At 38.2% G+C, this 20,154-nt stretch overlaps 1 protein-coding gene across 3 annotated transcripts; it reads left to right on the plus strand.

Moving 5' to 3' along the window:
• The first annotated feature begins 1,499 nt into the window (after positions 1-1,499).
• On the plus strand, positions 1,500-19,227 carry LOC132988031 (proto-oncogene vav-like). 3 transcript variants are annotated; one of them, XM_061055120.1, is made up of 29 exons: positions 1,500-1,650; positions 2,192-2,287; positions 2,406-2,522; positions 5,620-5,736; positions 7,434-7,492; positions 8,021-8,086; positions 8,770-8,878; positions 9,745-9,840; positions 9,990-10,058; positions 10,156-10,259; positions 10,383-10,482; positions 11,579-11,674; positions 11,771-11,839; positions 11,921-12,007; positions 12,101-12,186; positions 12,274-12,409; positions 12,498-12,607; positions 13,363-13,464; positions 13,553-13,647; positions 13,751-13,773; positions 14,089-14,125; positions 14,266-14,402; positions 15,724-15,789; positions 15,921-15,952; positions 17,076-17,186; positions 17,951-18,038; positions 18,188-18,317; positions 18,783-18,934; positions 19,027-19,227. In XM_061055120.1, the coding sequence occupies exons 2-29, from the start codon at positions 2,201-2,203 to the stop codon at positions 19,078-19,080; spliced, it is 2,535 nt and encodes an 844-aa protein (XP_060911103.1). In that variant the 5' UTR covers positions 1,500-1,650; positions 2,192-2,200; the 3' UTR covers positions 19,081-19,227. The 3 variants fall into 3 exon arrangements, with proteins under 3 accessions (XP_060911103.1, XP_060911121.1, XP_060911112.1); XM_061055138.1 differs by having other exon boundaries at positions 18,786-18,934; XM_061055129.1 differs by having other exon boundaries at positions 9,748-9,840.
• The last annotated feature ends 927 nt before the right edge of the window (positions 19,228-20,154 follow it).

Consider the following 20,154-nt stretch of genomic DNA (forward strand, 5'->3'; position numbering starts at 1 on the left):
AAAGAGTTCAGAAAAACAAGAAGGGGTATGAAAATGTGAGACTGTTAGAGCAGCTGTCAACATGTCAAGTCAGAGACATGAATGTACAGTGGTGTGTGTGGAAACCTGCCTGTTCAGGTGGACTGTGAGCAGACACTCTAGCAGCAGGACAGCCGTGATGTATACAAGGCTGACATCTAGTGTTTAAGTCAAGAGAGACTCAGCTGCAGTTAAAGGAGTATTTCACAGATTTAAAACGTTTGACTCAATAAGTCTAAAAGGGAAACAATGTCCTCATTCACACTGCAAGCGTGTGTATAATTTAGAGGATAAGCAGCAGAAAAATCTACATCTGCAACATACATTTTATGAATGACTTAAATTATATTAAGTTGTGACATTTGTATGTAGTCATCTTTATTCCCTATAAACAAGTTACTTAGTTGAAATTTTTTTGAAGAGTATCAACAACTTCAAACAAAGCACTTTTCACATGGATGTATTTTTGAATGAAATAACCCATATCTATGATGATTTTCATTTGGATGGATGACTATGAAAGTTGACTTGTACTTCATTATGGACAGATGCAACTGCATTTTTTTCCCCGTCTCAAATAGATGCATGAGGGTTGGGCAATTCATCAATATAATACAACAATAATGAATTAAAAACTGTGGCTAATTTTGATCCCATCTTTTACATCTAAAAAATGTACAGCAACAAGTTTTGCTACACCGCTAAATAACGTTTTGGACTAAAAAATGTGAATATTATCTTTATGGAGCATGCAGTGGAAGTATTCAAATAATAAAGGTGCTTTGAAATCAATTTAATTATATGTACCGCATTAACAGGTGATTTGGCTCTCTGCTGTTCATTCAAGGTTGATTAATTGAATTGCTCACGTCACTCACATTTCTATTCACCCAGTATTTTTTTGTTTGCATTTAACAAAGGATGCTGTCAGTGTCCAAGCAGCCATCCATTATTTAATAAGCTGCTTCAGGATTTTTCCTTAAATTGCATCATGACAGTCTGTCTTTCAGTCTGCTGCCCGGCGTTAGGCAGATTTCACTAAATCATTCTGGTAGTTAGAAACTATATTACATCATTCTTTAGTATTTTCCCATGGGATACTGCAAGAGGTTTGATCTTTTTTATTGTGTGATTGTTTAAGTATTTTAAAAGTAGATAAAAACCTCTTTATGAGGACACTTTCAATTGTACACCTCTGTTGTTTTTCCTCCACAAACTTCAAGTAAACACAATATGCATAGACTCATTCCCTCAAATAAGATCAATGTTCCACTTTAGAAGTTTTTTTTGGCCTACACATAAAATTCAGACTACCTCATAAATATCACTCTACAGTTTTATCAACTTAAACCGCTAATAGCAGCAGCAGCAGCAGCAGCAACAGCTTTGTGTTTGCATGTGTGTTTCTGCATGTGTAAATGAGTATGAATGCGACTGTGTGAGGGTGCGTCAGAGGAAAAAGGAAGTTGCGGGATGAAGTTAAAAGCCTTCAACACAGTGCAGCTCTGCAGAAAACCCACCACGGAAGAAAGGCAGAATGAGAGCGCTGAAGTCTGACTATGAGATAATGAAAGGAAGACGGAGAAGTGAGCGCTGAGAAAGAAGACACAGAACTGCCAGGACAAACTGAAGGTGAGATTTCATACCATTTTACACTTATTCTTAAAAATGATGAGGTGTTTTAGTAGAGCAGTTGCTTTTTTGCTCTTTTACTTGGTTTTAAGGCAGCTTCAGTTTTTTACTGTTATGACAGAGTGAGAGGGACTGCTTAGTTTTCACTGAAGGCCGACTGATTTGTATGTTTTTAAATCTTCAAGATCGTAGATTATGAAAAAAAAGAGGAGTTCAATTGTGATAAAGTGAGGTTCAGTGCCACTGTATTTGTGTCAAACAGGAAAAGGTGTCGTGCTTGAAGAGTTTTTTGTTCGTGTGATCTCAGACTACAAAACATTTCTTTGCTATTCATTGGCAACTCTATTAGTTATCTTTAAAACAACATTGTTCATGGCCTCATAAAGCTAAGTCATCTGTGATCATCAGGATTTCTTTAGCTCTAAAACTCCAGTCTGACTACTTCACTTCATCTGAGTGTCACAGAACCACAGTGATCATTGGTTATGTAACAAAATCTTACCTTACATTATATATATATATTTTTTTAATCCATTTTCAGAAAGCAAAGATGGAGTTGTGGCGGCAGTGTGCGATGTGGTTGATCGAATGTCGAGTTCTACCTGACAACCACCGGGTCACATGGGAAGGCGCTCAGGTGAACTTGCCGTCTGCAAAGTCAAACACATGCACATGAACTCACACACTGTCTTGGTTCCTGAGTTCAATTTTGTTCCTGTGTGTGTGTGTGTGCGTGCGTGCGTGCGGTGTCCCAGGTGTGCGACCTGGCTCAGGCTCTGAGAGACGGCGTGCTGCTCTGCCAGTTGCTCAACAACCTGCTTCCTCAGGCCGTCAACTTGAGAGAGATCAACCTGCGCCCACAGATGTCCCAGGTAACACACACATATACAAACACACCTTTTCCTGCTGCATTTCCATAAGTTATTTCCATAGCGACCAGGTGGCAGCACTGAAGCCCCTGGACTGATAAGAAAATCATGTGATCCTTATCTGTCATCATCGGGGAAACGCATGCTGAGCGTGAGAGGGGATGAAGAACAGTCAAAGGGAAATGACTGTAAAGCACATCAAAATGCAAAAAATATATATTTTATAAAGTTCATTTTATCTTTCACTGATCCTTAAAAGCCTTTTTTCTTTGACATAAAACTCAGTGTATTGGTAAATTGTAAGTGGACTGCACATCTAAAGTACTTTTAGAGTCTTCCAAACAAGCATGTCACCCTTTCAAGAGCCACATTCACACACTTATGGCAGAGGCTGCTACATAAAGTGCATCTGCGGTAATCAGATTCACACACTGGTGGCTATGCCTTGGAGAGGGACTCAGGGTTCAGTGTCTTGCCCAAGGTCAATATATCATGTAGACTGCAGGAGCTTGGGATTGACCCGCCAGCCTTTCAATTGAGAGATGACCCATTTCACAACTTAGTCACAGCCTCTTGGTTAATCTGCTACTGAAATGACAGCCAACAAATCTGAACATAAATCTGGCCATATCTACTAGTAAAGGAACAAATATGATAACTAATCTACATTAAATTAGCACTAGCATTCAACATATTCTTTTCTGACAATACCATTAATAAGCTAACATTACAGTTAGCAGTAGTTGATGGTTCGTCTATTCTGTCACACAGTCGAATAAAGTCAAGTTAAATGTGTTTTGATGCTAAGATTAGCTGCCATCTGCCTGTAAATTATAAGTTGTTTATATTTTTTTGACCATTGCCTTTTCAGTTGCTGATCAATCCAGAAATTGGTGAAATGATACTTCAGGTTTCTTAGTTTCAGCTTGCAAACATTTATCAGACTTGCCACCTGGATTGTAACAGTATCCTTTTGATAAACGCATTAGCATCCACGTAAATATGATGAATATCCTGAAAGGAGACAGAGTAATGCAGAGGAATAATGGATAATAACATTTGATAATAAATGTTAAAAAACAATATAACCATTTGATAAATGATTGATAATATGTGTAGAAATGAGAAGACTGATTTTCACTTTAATGCTCAGTAATACGTTTATGTCGTGTAGCCCAAAGTCTTGCCAACAGACAGAAATTTGCCTTTCAGACCAAGTTTTGAATTTGTTTCTGTCGTCTTGAATAGCGCCCTGCTAACTTCTTTCAGTCTGTAAATGTCCTGACACATAATCCTCTGTGTAAAACAAAATGTTCTATCACACTTCTATTTCCATACGCTTATAATGTTCATCACTGAGCTGAACAGCTACTTGTAAATGGATCGTGTTACAGCCATACCCAGGCTAGCTGTTTTGTGCGAAGCTAAACTTATATCTGCTGCCTGCTACGGTATCTTTACCATCTAACTATCCGCAAGAAAGGTAATGAGCAGATTTAACTACTTCTTTAACAAAGTATTCAAAAAAAAAAACTCCAGAGGTTCATCTAGGTGCACATTCAAAACTTAAACAAACAAAATGTTATTAAAATCTGTTGTCATGTTCATAACATGACAGCCAGAACTAGGAGGAAGGTTGAGAGCTAAATATGAGATGAAGACTAATAGTGCATGGCAAAGAATGGCCCAGAGGGTGGTTGACCAAACCATCTTGAGGGAAGTCCTTGAATTTGGTCTCATTGAGTTGTGTGTGTGTGTGTGTGTGTGTGTGTGTGTGTGTGTGTGTGTGTGTGTGTGTGTGTGTGTGTGTGTGTGTGTGTGTGTGTGTGTGTGTGTGTGTGTGTGTGTGTGTGTGTGCGTTTCAGTGTGTGTATGAATGTAACATTTCTTTGACACGTGTATGTGAAACTCTGGGAAATTCGGTGAGGTAAAGGGTTGTGAAGAAACATCCGGGGATTAACAAAAAAAAAGAAGTCCACTCTGACAAGTACACACATGTACAAGTAGAGGATCTTCCTAGTTTTCTTGCAATAAAGTTACAAGTTGTAATGATTTATGAGTTAACTATCAGTTAATATGAAATCCTTACAGAGCAATGTGCTGGGTGCAGCAGTATCGGTTAGAAGTCGACATTTCCCCTTTTCTCAATTTAGATTTCCTCATTTCCCACTGCTGAGCAGACAGACACACAGAAAGAGTGAGCGACAGCGACTGGTTCAGGAAGTTATGTAAAACAAAAAAATGTCTCTCTGCTGTGTCAGTCCTTCTGTGCACTGTGCGCTCTGTGGTTGCTTAGTTAGTTATATTTAAGTGATTAAACTTTGCATTTCGTGCTGCTGCTTTTATAATCAGACATTATTTTTGTTCATGCTTCTGTGGTCCGTGTGGCTGAGCAGAATTCATATACTCTTTGGTTAGCATGCTGATGTCAGCATGTAGCTTCAGTATCAGAACCAGAAATACTTTATATACTGTACACCTGAGGGGGAAATTTTGGTGTCCTAGTTGTTCTCATAAAGATTATGAGCATGAAAAAAATACAGGAATATGAATATAAGATGATGTAAAATGTGTGAAAAATATATCAATACACACACGGTAATTGTGTGCAGCCATTGGAGCCCAAAACAAATTTCCTGAAGTGGGCAAAAAAGTTAGTCGTATATTGTAGTATTACAGATGCACAGAGTGAAAATATGAATAAAATCCGAAAATATAAGCAATAAGTACAAAATGTTCAACCACCATTGGAAATATATATGATATCTGCACAGATATTTGCATCCATTGTAATATATGACCAGACTGTAATAAGATAAGATACAGAGGTAAAAGATAAAAATGCTGAGAAATGGGATCTATTTAGTGATTTGAATAAAAATGGCAGAATAGTATAAATCGGAGTGAAATGAGAACATAAAAGCACAGCGTGTGGTAGCGTTGGATTCGTGATTCGGATTAGTGTCAGTATAATGTAGAAGGTAAAAGGGAGAAGCTAAAGGATCTGCTAGAGTGACTTTAAACTCTTGCTCTTTAATAAATGACCTCAAACTTTAATAGATAATCAACACTGTTGATAAATGTTTCTTTTTGTTTTCAGTTCCTGTGTCTGAAGAACATCCGGATGTTTCTGGGAGTTTGTCAGGAGAAGTTTCGTCTCAAGAAGAGTGAACTGTTTGAAGCCTTTGACCTGTTTGATGTTCGAGACTTTGCGAAGGTATCAACACAACTCTCGCTCTCTCTCACAATTCAATTCAATTAAATTAAATTCAAATGGCTTTATTGGCATGACATTTGGGTTAAACATGTTGACAAAGCAAAATATACAATACACATTATAATCATTTACATATGAAATTAAATAATGAAGAATGTTGAAAATGTATGAAAATAATGCTAAATTTAAATGAGCCTTATTGGCATGGCAGATCAGCAATCCATGTTGCCAAAGCAGTACAGAAAAATATGATTTACAAATGATTACTGAAATATATACAATATAAAAAATACAACAAATATAATACAAGATATCTCTCTCTCTCTCTCTCTATATATATATATATATATATCCATTTCTATCTCTGTCTGTCTATCCATCTATCTATCTATGAGTAATTATGGTTTCCTATGTGAGACAAACTCTGTGAACTCATACTCCAGCCATTATGGTAAATGTATGTGTGAACAGAGCCCTGACTCTTGACTGCAGCTTGCAGACACCCACATACCCCTGACAGGAAGGAGTTTGGTGATTTTGTAGTTGAAGCGGCAGAGTGAACAAATGAATTCAGCGTGTCACAGTTGTCTTTCACTTTGGATGCAGTGCTGCTGCTGCTGCCACAAGTGTGACTTTGGTGTGAACAGCAGATTTGTAATGTGCACTCATTTGATTAGTATGTAAGAGGAAGCTGTTTCTTTAAGAACACAAAGAGTGTACTAACCCAACCAGCGTTCTATTTACAGTAGTTGTTCTTTTTTACAGTCACTGGGCTTCTCGTGTCACTTCACTTCTTCCAGTCAGTCATAGAATAGTGTTAACATGTATCTATGGTGTAATCTGTAGTGGAAAAAGAATTCACATCTTTTACTTAAGTAATCATAACGCAAACTGAAACAAATTTAAGTCAGCAGATGAAATGTGAACTCTTAAAAGTCGTCCATTTGTTCTCTCTGAACTTCTCCCAGAGTTTCACTTCTGCTGAGTGTCTCCGCCTTTCTCTTTGTTCTGTGTCAGAAGAGGTCAGACCCAAAAGATCAGCAGTGCAAACTTAGAAAAATTCTCTTAATTTGGACTTTATAGTAGAAGAAGTATCACGACAGCCACCTTCTTCCGAAATGTCTCTGAAGAACAAACATTACAGTTTTTAGTACTTTAGTACTTTCATTAGTTGTACTTTTGTACTTTTAATGTCACTACCACTCAACATTAAGGTTCAGATCAAAAAATGTGAAGGGGTAAAAAACACTACTCTTTTGTTAGATTATAATATTAGACACTAAAAATGTAGTACTAATTACTTTAGGTATTAGAGCTCACTGTCACATTCTCGTTGTTACTGAATACATTTCTCATGGTATTTGTTGCTATACTGAGATCACTCACCATGACACCACAGTTCTGAGGTTGAACAGTCAAACAGTGCTCGATTAAAGTGAAATAAGGTCACAGAGGAATTATTCAGTGTCAGTATTTAAAGTTTGAGGTAGCTCTCATTGTCTTTCTGTGTTTCACTGTGTGCAGAATATACATGTAAATGATATACGTATTGAACTGTGTGTGTGTGTGTGTGTGTGTGTGTGTGTGTGTGTGTGTGTGTGTGTGTGTGTGTGTGTGTGTGTGTGTGTGTGTGTGTGTGTGTGTGTGTGTGTGTGTGTGTGTGTGTGTGTGTGTGTGTGTGTGTGTGTGTGTAACAGGTCATGGACACTTTGTCCATCCTCTCTCATACGTCCATTGCTTTACAAAGAGGACTCCAGTAAGTAATATTCTTTGTTTTCATCATTTGAATCCTACTCCAGTTTTTGCATCAATTTATCCTCCAAATGTAGGACTTGCAATTAGTATGATAAACATGCAGTAGCTTGTAGTGATGATGAAGCACAACAATATAAGTATGCTTAAGATGTTCACTAAGTACAGTTAGAACTTCCTCTCCTATAAGAGGACATATGTTATATATATCATTTACTTTTTTCTGTGTTGAAGTGATAGAGGTTGTACTCAGATGAGATTTACCAAAAGTAAAGTCATGATAATATAAAGTGACTGAATTATAATTATTGATCCATAAGTGTGTAAGCAACACTTTAAGACTTGAAATGTGAACTCATTTACAAACATTGCAGTGTTATATGTGTGTTAAGCAAAGTACAACAGCATTAGTATGAATACCTCGACCCACAAGCCTGATTTGTCTTGAAATCAATAATCGCTTAATAACAACATTGTTGGTTTTTTCATTCTACCTTCGACGCACCTTCACACACACTTTTCACACCCTCAGGCCTTTCCCTTTGGAAGGATGCGCTGCTGATGACGAGATCTACAGCGGCCTGTCTGACCTGATAGAGTGAGTCTTTTGATGCAAATAATTATGTTTAAATACTCCTCTGGCGCCTGAAGATTTATAGTTTTCTCCTTATGACTTTGAATTTACAACATAATTCAAAGATGAATCTTTAGTAACACAAACAGTAGGGTCAACTTTCAATTTTTGTAAATTACTGTCTCAGGGATGTTCAATAAACCAGATCAGCACAAGCAAACAAAAAGCTTACATACATGTACAATCAATGCCACCTATAAGAAATGGAAAAAATAATTATCCGTGCAAGGAAAAAACAAATACTTCACCCTAAAAAAAGGGTCTCCTTCCCCCAAATTCAGTTAAATGATGCAACATTTTGACCAACAAGGTATGAAAGACAAAATTCCCTTTAAAAGATGTGGCCACAAAGATATCAACTTCTTATCCATCATCCAAAACCCATCTATTTGTAAATGGAAGCAATATTATTTATCAAATAAAAAACTCCAAAAACATTGTGTTTAGAAAAATTTCATTTTAATTTAGAAAATGATTTATTCTGAAATATACGTAATCAAATCTTGAGATCAATGTTAATATCAAGCCTATAATACAGTCTCTAAAATATTACTTTTTAAATAATGCGTGTGAAGAGATATTGAACTTCCTTCATCCAGATGTTTTTTAGTGTGAATATAATCATTTCTGTGTTTTGTTTGTATCAGCGACACAGTGGATGACGATGACGACTTGTATGACTTTGTGGAGGACGAGGAAAATGAGGGTGATGAGATTTATGAAGACTTGATGAGGACAGAGGAACAACCTGAAACTGTGAGTGTACTCACACAACAGAACATTTAAACATTTAATTTACTTCACATTCTTTTGTTTTTCTGCTGTCCTATCCTACTTACTATGTTCAAATCCCTTTCATATATTTATTGATCCCTTTTGGTTGTTGCCACCCCTTTGTTGAAAATCAATAGGTCAAACCACATCAGGGTGTGTAGAGATATGTGTGTAAGAGAGATTTATTTATTTTCAGATAGAAGCTCCAATCGGGAAAGGCATTGTGTGTAAATGTCACCCAGCTGCATTATTCATTGAGACACAATCTGGCTATGAGACAGCTGGTGTAAATGAGGCCTCTGGCAGGGTCAGAATATAACAGGCCCTCAAGGGGAAAAAAAATCCAGTGGTGCCACTTAAATGGAAAAGTCACCCAAATCGCTGCACAATTGTATGCTGTTAATTTTTTCATTTTTTGTAAAATATTTAAATGCATCAAATTGACTTTTTGGAATAATTAAACATATCTCTTCTAAGTACAACTAATAAAGTACTGAACAGTGAAAGTGTGAGAGGCTAAAGACTGTCCTGACTAGAGATTGTTCTGCAAGGTTAGCCTCTAATTTTACCACAACATACAACTCACAACAACTAATAATGCTGCTAACTATATTTGTGTCCATGCATGTATATAGGAATGAATGAAATGTTTAAAAAAAACTGGGGCGCTGGATAGCCCGGTAGTTATGTCAAGTACCCCATGTATGGAGGCGGCTGTAGTCATCAATGAAGTGGCTATTGGTTCAAATCTGTCTTATCACCCCCCCAAAAAAGGAAAGGACTTTTTCTTTCTTTTTTTTCAGTCTCTTTATGCTGTAATTGACAGGTTTGTGATTTCATTTTTCCAGCAGCAGAAGACTGGGGTGGATAAACGAGAGTGCTGCTTGCAGGAGATCAGACAGACAGAAGAGAAATACTCTGATACACTGGAATCTATATTACAGGTGTGCACACGTTTTAACCTGTCAACAGATTATCCATTTGTTTACTAATTGAATCCAACATAAATCCATTGATCACACACACAAAAAAACAAACACTTGCGTGTTTATGGAGAGAAACAACCATGTCTTTTTTTTTTTTTTTTTTGCAGCACTTTATGAAGCCTCTTCAAAGGTTTCTCCAAGCTCCGGACATCGAAACCATCTTCATCAACGTAAAGGTACAATAGGAGATTATCTACACAGCTGGTCATGTTTACATGTTTACCCTGATTTATTAGCCGTGTTTACACGTTTCCTTTGTATATGTATGTTTAGGATTTGGCACACACCCATCGTAATTTGTTGGAGGAGGTGCGGACATCAATCCTAACTCAAGGAGCAAGGACCCTGTACCAGGTGTTTGTGAACTACAAGGAGAGGTACAAACCCAAACACAACTCTTGTTTTATGTTATGTAGTCTCGCTATAAATATTTGATACATACATATACATACATAGCCTATAAATGCTTTTATGTGTGCTTTCTTATTTACCCCCCTCAGGCTCTTATTGTATGGCAGTTACTGCAGTCAGGTGGAGTCTGCAACAAAACACCTAGACAAGCTTTCCAATATGAGGGAGGATATCAGAATGAAACTGGAGGTGAGGAGGACACACACCCACAAAACAGAAGAGCAATAGATATGTGAATACATAGATGTGTCCCTGTTGAACATCAATGTGCACATTATTAGCAGACAATTTTATTTCAGAGGTATTGTGAATGGGCTTTGTTAGATAATTTAACTTTCAAATACTTGCACATTTAATAAAAATAATAATAATAATAATGCATTTTAAATCATAAGCAACTCAAAGACACTTTACAATGGTTAAAACATAAAGAATAGCATAGAAGGACAGACAGAGTATTACAAACAAATCATAAAGATAACAACAATAAAGATAACAACATAAAGGTAAACTACAGAAAACAGAAAATACATCACAATCATACATTAAAAGCTTGTTTAAAGAGGTGAGTTTTGATAAGTGATTTGAAAGTAGGAGGGTCGGTGCAGTGTTGAATGTGTGTGGGGAGTGAGTTCCAGAGGGATGGGGGCAGCTATGGAGAAGGTTCTGTCCCCCCAGGTTCGGTGCTTGGTTCTAAGATGTATCTGACCTACAGGTTGAGCCACTGATAATCCCTGGGTGTCTTATCTCTGTTGAACCCAATAAGTCTTTTTTTAGTGATGGGAAGCCTGTGAGGGATCAAGTTGTTGTTGCAGCACCAGTGACTCTAACTTGTTGTCCTGGTACACTGTTCTTCTTGCAGAAGAGAAGCATATAGACTGAGCTGCATTTCGATCTTAATGACTATTGTTCTATTCTATAGTTCTTAAGTAATGAAAGTACTGAACTATGGTAATTGTTTTTATATTCATGCATGGTTTAGTCCTACTTTGTGTGGCCTTGTGCATTAGTCTCCTCCATCTTGCATAATGAGCTCTAACCTGAGGAATTTAAGTCCATAAGGAAACAAAGTTAAAGGTTTACCTTATTGCACTGTTGGTTCCCTTTCAGAGTTTTCCCATGCGTTTATAGTTTCATGTGTCAAAGGGGAATTTTTGGAACAAAATGACCACATTGGATCATGAGGGAAAATCTGCGGGTTGGTCAAGTCTGTCGAACAACATCCTCTTTGCACATCCCTGGTTTTCTGGGTATGCTCACTTCCCTTTATCACTTTCTCTTTCAGGAGTGTTCAAAGAGAGCAAATAGTGGACGTTTTTCTCTCAGAGATTTACTCATGGTGCCTATGCAGAGGGTCCTCAAATATCACCTACTGTTACAGGTATGTCTGTACATGTGTGAGTTTTGTATGTGTTTGTCTGTAGCTATATTGTGCATGTTTCATTTGTCCCTTTAATTCATCTGTTTGTAACTCTAGGAGCTGGTGAAGCACACAACTGACCCAGCAGAAAAGGAAAACCTCCGCACAGCTCTGGATGCCATGAGAGTAAGTGTGCATATTCTGTGTGTTTTATGTCAGTCACTAGTTTGAGTGTATGTTGATTGGTCTTTGTATGTGTGTGTTCAGGACTTGGCTCAGTGTGTCAACGAGGTGAAGCGAGACAATGAGATCATGAGACAGATCACTTCCTTCCAGCTGTCCATAGAAAACATGGTGAGGTCAAATGTTTCACATATAGTCCATATCTTTTAGGCTTTTAATATGTTACTTCATGTTTTTTTTAATATTGTGACCTCTGATCTGTAGACACAGTCTCTAGCTATGTACGGTCGCCCTAAAATCGATGGAGAACTGAAGATCAGCAGCCCAGAGAAAAAGTCCAAACAGGACAGGTGTGTGTTGTGTTGTCAGTGTATGTTTCATGTGTTAATGCCATATATCTGACTATGGGTTTTTGTGTGCGTTTGTCGGCTCCTCAGGTACGCATTTCTCTTCGATAAGGCCATGTTTGTGTGTAAGAAGAAGGGTGGAGAGAATTTTGAGCTAAAGGAGATCATTGAACTACAGCACTACCAGATACGAGATGAAACCACAGGAGAGAAGGACAAAAAAAAGGCCCGTCTTTGTGTCTCTGTGGCAACAGTTATACTAAACTGTAAGTCTAGAAAGCTTCCATAACAGTGTGTGTTTGTTTTATTAACAGTGGTCGTACTTGTTCCTTCTGCTCGACTGCTACGGGAGGTGTGGGTACGATTTATTCTTCAAAACCAGAGAGCTGAAGAAGAAATGGCTGGAACAGTTTGAGATGGCTCTGTGAGTTATCACACACACACACACACACACACACACACACACACACACACACACACACACACACACACACACACACACACACACACACACACACACACACACACACACACACACACACACACACACACACACACACACACAAACACACACACTAATATGAACATATACAGTACACATGGGAGCAAATGCACACAAACACTGAATTCTTGCTGAAATCTCAGAGAAATTAGTCTATTTTGCTTAAATGTTGTAACCTCATCCAGCAACACGTATTTGCATTTTTTTGCTGAGGTATTTCAATACATCTGAACGTTTTGGGAGTCTTTAATTGGACTACTTTAACTCTGAGTAATGTGAAAATGGCTGCCATCTTGAGGAGTCAGATACTATCACTTAGCAGTAGATATTTCAACTACTGGTTTCTGTTTCTGAACTGCAAGTTTACTCTCAGGTTTACTCTCATCCCTCTCACATACTGTGTTTCTTTACTCACTTATGCAGCAGCTTAAACAAGATTACCTTCTACTTTTGTAATACTACACTTTCTGATCTGTAAGTGTAAAGCAGTGTTTTGCGGTGTTGCTGCCACTTGTTGGTTTCCTCAGTCTCATCTCAGAAATATCAAATAGATGTAGGTGTTACAGAGGGCAACGAGTGTTTTCAATCTCACCAAAGTCAAACTTCCAATGAGCACCAACTCTATGAATGCCTGTGTACCACACTATGGTCAGTACAAATGTGTTTCACGGTTGCAGGTCGAATATGTGTCCTGAGAACTCCACAGCCAACAACCATGACTTCCAGATGCACTGCTTCGAGGAGACCACCTCCTGCAGGGCCTGCTCAATGATGTTAAGGTATTTAATATCACTTTCTCCCTGGGCTCCATTTTTTTAAAAAGAAACTCCTCTGCTGAGGCTGAACCTCTAACTATTACTTCTGCAGAGGGATATTTTTCCAGGGCTATCGCTGCACCCGATGTAAAATGGCTGCACATAAAGAATGTTTAGGCAGAGTCCCTGCCTGTGGACGAAACTCAGGTCTGTAATCTCCCTCGTGTTTTTTTTTTATATGTGTTTTAAGAATAATTATCATGAATAAGCTTTATTATCCCTTCTTACATTGATTTTCCTCTTAAAACAGATCATCCTGGCACTGTACGGAAGGTAAGGCTACATTTACCTTTGACAGCTTTGATGTGTTTTATATTTTTCAGACAGAAACCAGGAATAAGCCCATAATAGACTCTTTTTTTTTTTTTTTACATAACATATATTTTAATTGAGATATTCTTTGGGGCCGTTGCCCAGTATAGGAAGTCAAGATGTAGACAGAAACTAAAGTGTATGCTACAAAGGTGGTTTTGTCATACGACATGTACTATTACAACTTGATTCATCTTGTACGTTTTTGATATCGTTTTTATGACTAGAATAGACAAAACTTCTGTTTCCTTCTTCTTTTGTGTTTCGGTCATTCAGATTAAGCCACAAAGGTCCCCTGCACACTCAGGTGTTGGTAAGTGATCCATAATATGATAAACATCGTATTTTTTACTTTAAAAAACAATTCAATATTGACAGAGTTAAAGACTTTGTGTAAGGTGTCCGATCTCCTTTCTTCTATCTCTCCTCTGTCTCCTCTTTGCTCTCTTTTAGGCTTTCCTAAAATGGAGGCGTGTCAGGAGTATTATGGCTTGCCGCCGCCCCCTGTAGGCTTCGGCCAACCTCTTCACCTGTCCAAAGGTGACATCATTGAGCTGACCCGGGCTGATGTTGACCTGCCGTGGTGGGAGGTAGAGTTAAAAACTAAATTCACACAAAAACACTCTGTTTTCTGAAAGCTGAGGGGGATTCACACGTTGTTTTGTCGTTTCTTTTTTTTTTTCTTTTTTTCTTCAAGTCTTGTTTCCTGTGGTTATTGTGTTGGTGTGAAATGTTCTCTGCTTTTCGGTCTCTTTTGTAATTTTCCCCTCCATATCTCATTCTTGGACCTCAACCTCCTTCTCTCATGCCCAACCACATATCTGCAGTTCCACATTTCTAGCGTTGTAGTTTAAAGGTTTTGATTCAAACAATAAAGCCAAACATTACAGTTGAGTTCCATTCAGCTGCTTTGGGATCCTGGTATAGTTAGCTAAGTTTAACATGGACACAAAAAGTCGTAATAAAAGCTTGATCAGAATAAGATTGCTTCATGTGAACACAACAATCGCAAGAGACTGATCAGATCTCAGCGGTGTTTGTTTACAACACAGGAGGACTCGACTTGCACAGCGACTTTGGCCTGCTTTATCAAAAACTTACAACGGAGGAATAAACACATAGCAGAAATGAGTTCTGCTTGGAATGGATCTCACTCTAGAGAAAAACTTTTTAGACACACTCCCATTGACAGAAACACGGACTTGATGACGCACCAAAGAACAGAGATCAATTTCTCAAAAGTTATGGCACATTTTAATGTATGTTCAGAGGAAGGAAAAGCTTCTTTTGCTGCTATTCTGGGCAGATTAGACCGACAGGACAACTCTGTGCGTGTGTCAGAATGGCTTTATTCTGATTAAATGTTTGAAACATGTACACACTCATCATAAAAAAAAAACACTTTATTTAACGTCCATCCATGTAAAAAGTGAAGTTGGAATCCCCAATGGGAATGATTTTAATCAAATTGAAGATATTTTGCACATGTAAACATGGCTACTGAGACATTAGTACAGTATAGAACAGAGCTTTTCCTAATATATTCCTTCAAAATGTTTGCTGCTCCTCTGCAAAATCTAAATTTCATCCCTAGTAAGGTACTTACATAAGAAATGAATAAAATGTTAGACTTACAGGACACCTCAAAGGACAGTCTAAAAGACAGCACTCAGAAAAGCTCACAACAGTCAAGACTTCTGCAGACAGGCATCAGAGGAGGGGGCCTGTATTATTCATGAGTGAATTTATTTTGAATCACTTTGGAATGATATCAGCTGTACATGAGTCATTTGTGTTAGCGTAGCATTTGTTTGTTAGTGCATTATTGATGTCAATATGATGATTCATTCACATGTTGCAATGTCACCACACAGTCCTGCAATGTCATTTGTTGTTGTGTTTGTCACTCAGGGAAGGAACCTGACTGACGGACAGATGGGATGGTTCCCCTGCCAGAAAGTTCAGCCCTACGTCTCAGTGAGTATGGTTTCCTGAAATGTACTGAAATCCACATTCGCAGTTTTAGTAAGAGATGACTATTGACCACCATGACCACAGACTTTTGTAAGTTGATCTTCTAACCTCTGTGTGATCTCACCCTTTCTCAGAGGCCAACCCCAGACCTGTCTGGCTTCCACTGGTGAGTATCTACAAGAACTAGGTTTAATCACCCGCTCACCAAACCACTGCTCACCTCATATATTTCTTCCATGTTGCAAAGCACTGCAACAATGGTTGAATGACACCACAGAGCTCAAACTGTAAATGACACTCAGCTGCAAAATTACACTCATAGCCACAAAACAGCAGCTTAAGCTTTAGTCATTGGTCAACTATCATGCAGAGGCTGTTTTCTGCCCCTGAGCTCATGATGATAACAATTCTGCTTTGACTTCTGACTCAAAGTGCTGCAAATGCCATAAACAAAATCTAAACTACAACTTTTCCTTTAAGTCCCTGTCCATAGGATATGAAAAAGAAAAAATACTTTGATGCCATTCCAATGTTAAAATCAAATATGACACAATTTGAGAAAGCAAAAACACAAAATTACCCACTGACTGCTCTCATTTCTACAAACATAAACGTAATTTATTTATATTTCTACATAAAGCCACTTTAGTAAGAATTTAGTTGAATCCTTCTTTTTAGCATTTAAAATAAGTAGTAGGAAATCATCATATCTTCAAAAAATAATCATGATTATGATTCTTTTTATTGTTATTGTTGTACTTCATGAATTTGCTCTGTAATGTTTTCTATACTAAATAAGTGTACTTCAACTGAACTCAATTGAAGTTTACTATCACTTCAATTCAATTCAGTTGAACTTTAAATTAGCCTACTTACTATTTGATAATGTTACGTAACACAGCCTAACAGTGTTGTTATCAGACACATTTATGACTACTAACGAAGGCTTTACAGTAATAATTAAATGTACTAATAGCTGTTAACAGTAACGATGCTCTAACAACGCTTACTGATTATTTGTGTAGATCTTATAGGTGCTAAATTAAAGTATTAAAAGTATACTTATAAGCAAAGTAATTCTCTGTAACTGAACTAGTAACAGACAATTTCCCTTCAAGTCAAAGATCTGGTGATGCCAACCTGCTACACTTGGGGAACATGTTGGACTAGTACTGAGGTTCATAAAGTCAGAGAGCTGGCTTATTGTTTAAATATGTTACTTTCAAAAGCGTCACGTTCTTACTTTCTCTAAACAAAGAATAAAGTTGTGTGTCTTACTGTGTTTGAAGGTTTGCAGGGAACATGGACCGAACTGCTGCCAAACAACTTCTGATGCCTCGGTCTGATGGAACCTTCCTTGTACGGCAGAAAGACGGAGGAGAGTTTGCTATCAGCATCAAGTAAGGGTTCCTTATTAAACTTTTCCTTTTTTTAGTGTGTGTGTGTGGGGGGGGATTTTAAGAGTGTGCACGGGATGTACACAGGTGGCCTTGTGGTTGGTTTGCGCTCCCTAGAGGTTGTAGTCAACCTGTGGCTCCTTTCATCCATGTCATTCTCTACTGTCTCGCTCCCTGATTTCTCTATCCAAAGGCAAAAAATAAAGTAAAGTTCAACTCCAGTTGTCAATCCGTTAATGCATGTTATCCCCACCCTCCCCTCCCAATACTTCCTGTCTCTCCACTCTCTCACTAATAAAGCCAAAGGCCTAAAAAGGGGGGGAGTCGTTAAATGTGATAAAAAGGTGTGTTGGCTCTCTGTAAAGACGAGCAGAGTCACCCGAAAATGGAAACAAAGCGGAGCTAAGAATTCATAAATTGATTTCTCACTACTTCAGACAAAAAGCTGCCACCCATCAGACACTCAACTTATTGTCTTTGATCTTGCTTTTACTTTTATTCTTCTCTTTTATTTTTTAACTTTTTTAAAATTATTTTGGGGCCATTTCTGCCTTTTATTGGATAAGGCAGCTGAAGTGAGACGGGAAATGTTTGGGGCAGATAGTGGAGGATTACATGCAGCAAAGGGCCGAGGTCAGATTGTGACCCTACCGCTGTGATGAGGACCATAACCTCTGTGCATGGGGTGCACACTCTAACCACTTAGCTAAACCAGCACCTCCTCCTCTCATTTACTGTTTACCCTTAACCCTTTTCTGCTCTTCAAGGTTCAACATGGACATCAGGCACATAAAGATCACGTCCATCGAAGGCCTGTACCGCATCAATGACAAGAAAGTGTTCAAGGGTTTAATCGTGAGTCTTACAACCCCAAACTATAAAGCAATGAGCAGAATGAATACACTGAAACTGCCATTTACCTTGTGAATTAAAAGATAACTTCATTCCCTCCTGTGCAACTAGTCAACCTCTCCTCTGCATTCTTCGTCGTCTCTTTGTGTTAGGAGTTGATTCACTTTTACCAGAAGAACTCTTTAAAGGAGTACTTCAAGGAAGTGGACACCACGCTGTGTACGCCTTACAAAAAACCAGAGCAAAGCAACTCACCAAACAACACGCCAAATACCACACCAGGTAATGCTCATTTTTGGCACTTAATGGAAGCCTCCTTAGACTTAGCTGTGCTTTGAGGCAAATCCCAAATTCAACCTGCTACCATGCTCACAATTGTCATTGCTAACATCCATACATTAATCTGTCTTAAACAGAGCCTCCTGCACGTGCAAAAAATACTCCAGCACAAGCACCAGTAAATATGGCAAGCTACACATGATCTTTTGTGCTGCATTTTTAAGGACAGTTATATATATAAAATGACCAGCTTTGTCATTTTGTGGGGTTACGAGGCTTTTAAGAAAATACCAATTATTATATTATTTTCCCAAATGAAGTCTTAATTAAGCTTGCACTAAGCTAACCATCTCCTGGCAGTAGCTGCATATTCAAAGGACTGAAACTGTATTACAGATGGTTAGTGGGCTTCTTCTCATCTCTTTGCAACATTTTTTTCCATGTTGCAATTTTCAACTTGTCTGACAGAAGGCAGCATGAGGAGTTTTGGCGCAGCGAGGGCCAGGTATGACTTTTCTGCCAGGGACCGTTCAGAGCTGTCGCTGCGGGAAGGAGACACCATCAAGATCCTCTCTAAGAAAGGTCACAGCGGGTGGTGGAAGGGAGAAGTGTATGGACGGGTGAGGAATTCATAAACATCCACTCACCCAAAATAAATGTTAAAAGCTTTTGAGTTTGTGTTGTCTTACCTTCACTGCTCCTGTGTTTCCAGGTGGGGTTGTTTCCAGCCAACTATGTGGAGGAGGACTACTCTGACTACTGCTGACATGGATCCAGAGCTGTGTAGGCCTTTACTGTATGTTCAGGGGTCTGTGTGGAGCTTGGTCCAATCCATTGCATTAATGCATACTCATGAGTCTGGCTGTGTGTGAGAGAGAGGTCCAATGTGTGAATAAAACTTTTAATTAGCTGACCAGAGGAGTGTCTGCTTGATTTATTTATTTATAATTCACTTAGAGGAAAGCATGCACTTAAACTCTACACCCAGATTAACTATGAGCATAAACAACCTGCTGCTCTATAAGCCTCAACACACTTGAAATCTGGTTGCATGGATGTACTTACATTCAGGACAATAGAATCAGTGGGCCTGTAACCACTTGGTGTAGAATTTGATAATTGAACTGAATATGTAGACAACCAGGACATATCCCCAATCACCCGTTTACATGTTTCTCTCGAGTGTCCCTATTTGAGTTAAAATTGCATGATTGCTCAAGTTTTATGCCTTTTTTCAAGCTTTGATTTTCTAAGATGAAAAGGATGTTTTAAAGAGGACATATTATACCCCTTTTCTACCTTTTAAAACAGTCTCCTGTGGTCTAAATTAAACATCTGTGCTGTGCTTTGGTCAAAATATAACATGAATCAAGCACCAGAGGAGGTTTGTGACCCTGTATTAACCAGCTCTCAAAACGCTCTGTTTCGGTGTGTGTCTCTTTAAATGCAATTTAAATGAATTTGAATTTATATGCATGCAGGCTATGGGCTATTTTAACTGTGGACTTAGATGGTTTTCTCACTGTAAGCAACAGCCACAACAACAAACACCATGTCTTGGACTTGGACTTGCAAACGATTACAAAGTTTAAAAGTTTACTTTACAAAAACGAGGGAATGGCAGAAAAAAGTCGGGTTGTCAAAACACATCCGCCTTTTCCTGTTGAGTCTAAACAACACGTTTACACACTGACAATTTTCTCTGCAGCTACGAAAAAACTTGTTTGTTTTTTTTAAACATACTTCACCAGTGACAGTGCAATGATCCTTGTATGCACTAAATGTATTTATTTAAGTTACAAACTTTCATATTAAATGTATCTAGCATCAGTCTAAGCTA

Source organism: Labrus mixtus, chromosome 2 (assembly GCF_963584025.1).
Source record: "Labrus mixtus chromosome 2, fLabMix1.1, whole genome shotgun sequence".
Lineage (NCBI taxonomy): Eukaryota > Metazoa > Chordata > Actinopteri > Labriformes > Labridae > Labrus > Labrus mixtus.

Bases quoted from the DNA above. Each gene is read 5' to 3' on its own strand.
- LOC132988031 (XM_061055120.1), top strand. From the start codon at position 2,201: ATGGAGTTGTGGCGGCAGTGTGCGATGTGGTTGATCGAATGTCGAGTT. The intron at 2,288-2,405 runs GTGAACTTGCCG...GCGGTGTCCCAG, and splicing joins TCACATGGGAAGGCGCTCAG to GTGTGCGACCTGGCTCAGGC. The intron at 14,403-15,723 runs GTAGAGTTAAAA...TTTGTCACTCAG, and splicing joins TTGACCTGCCGTGGTGGGAG to GGAAGGAACCTGACTGACGG.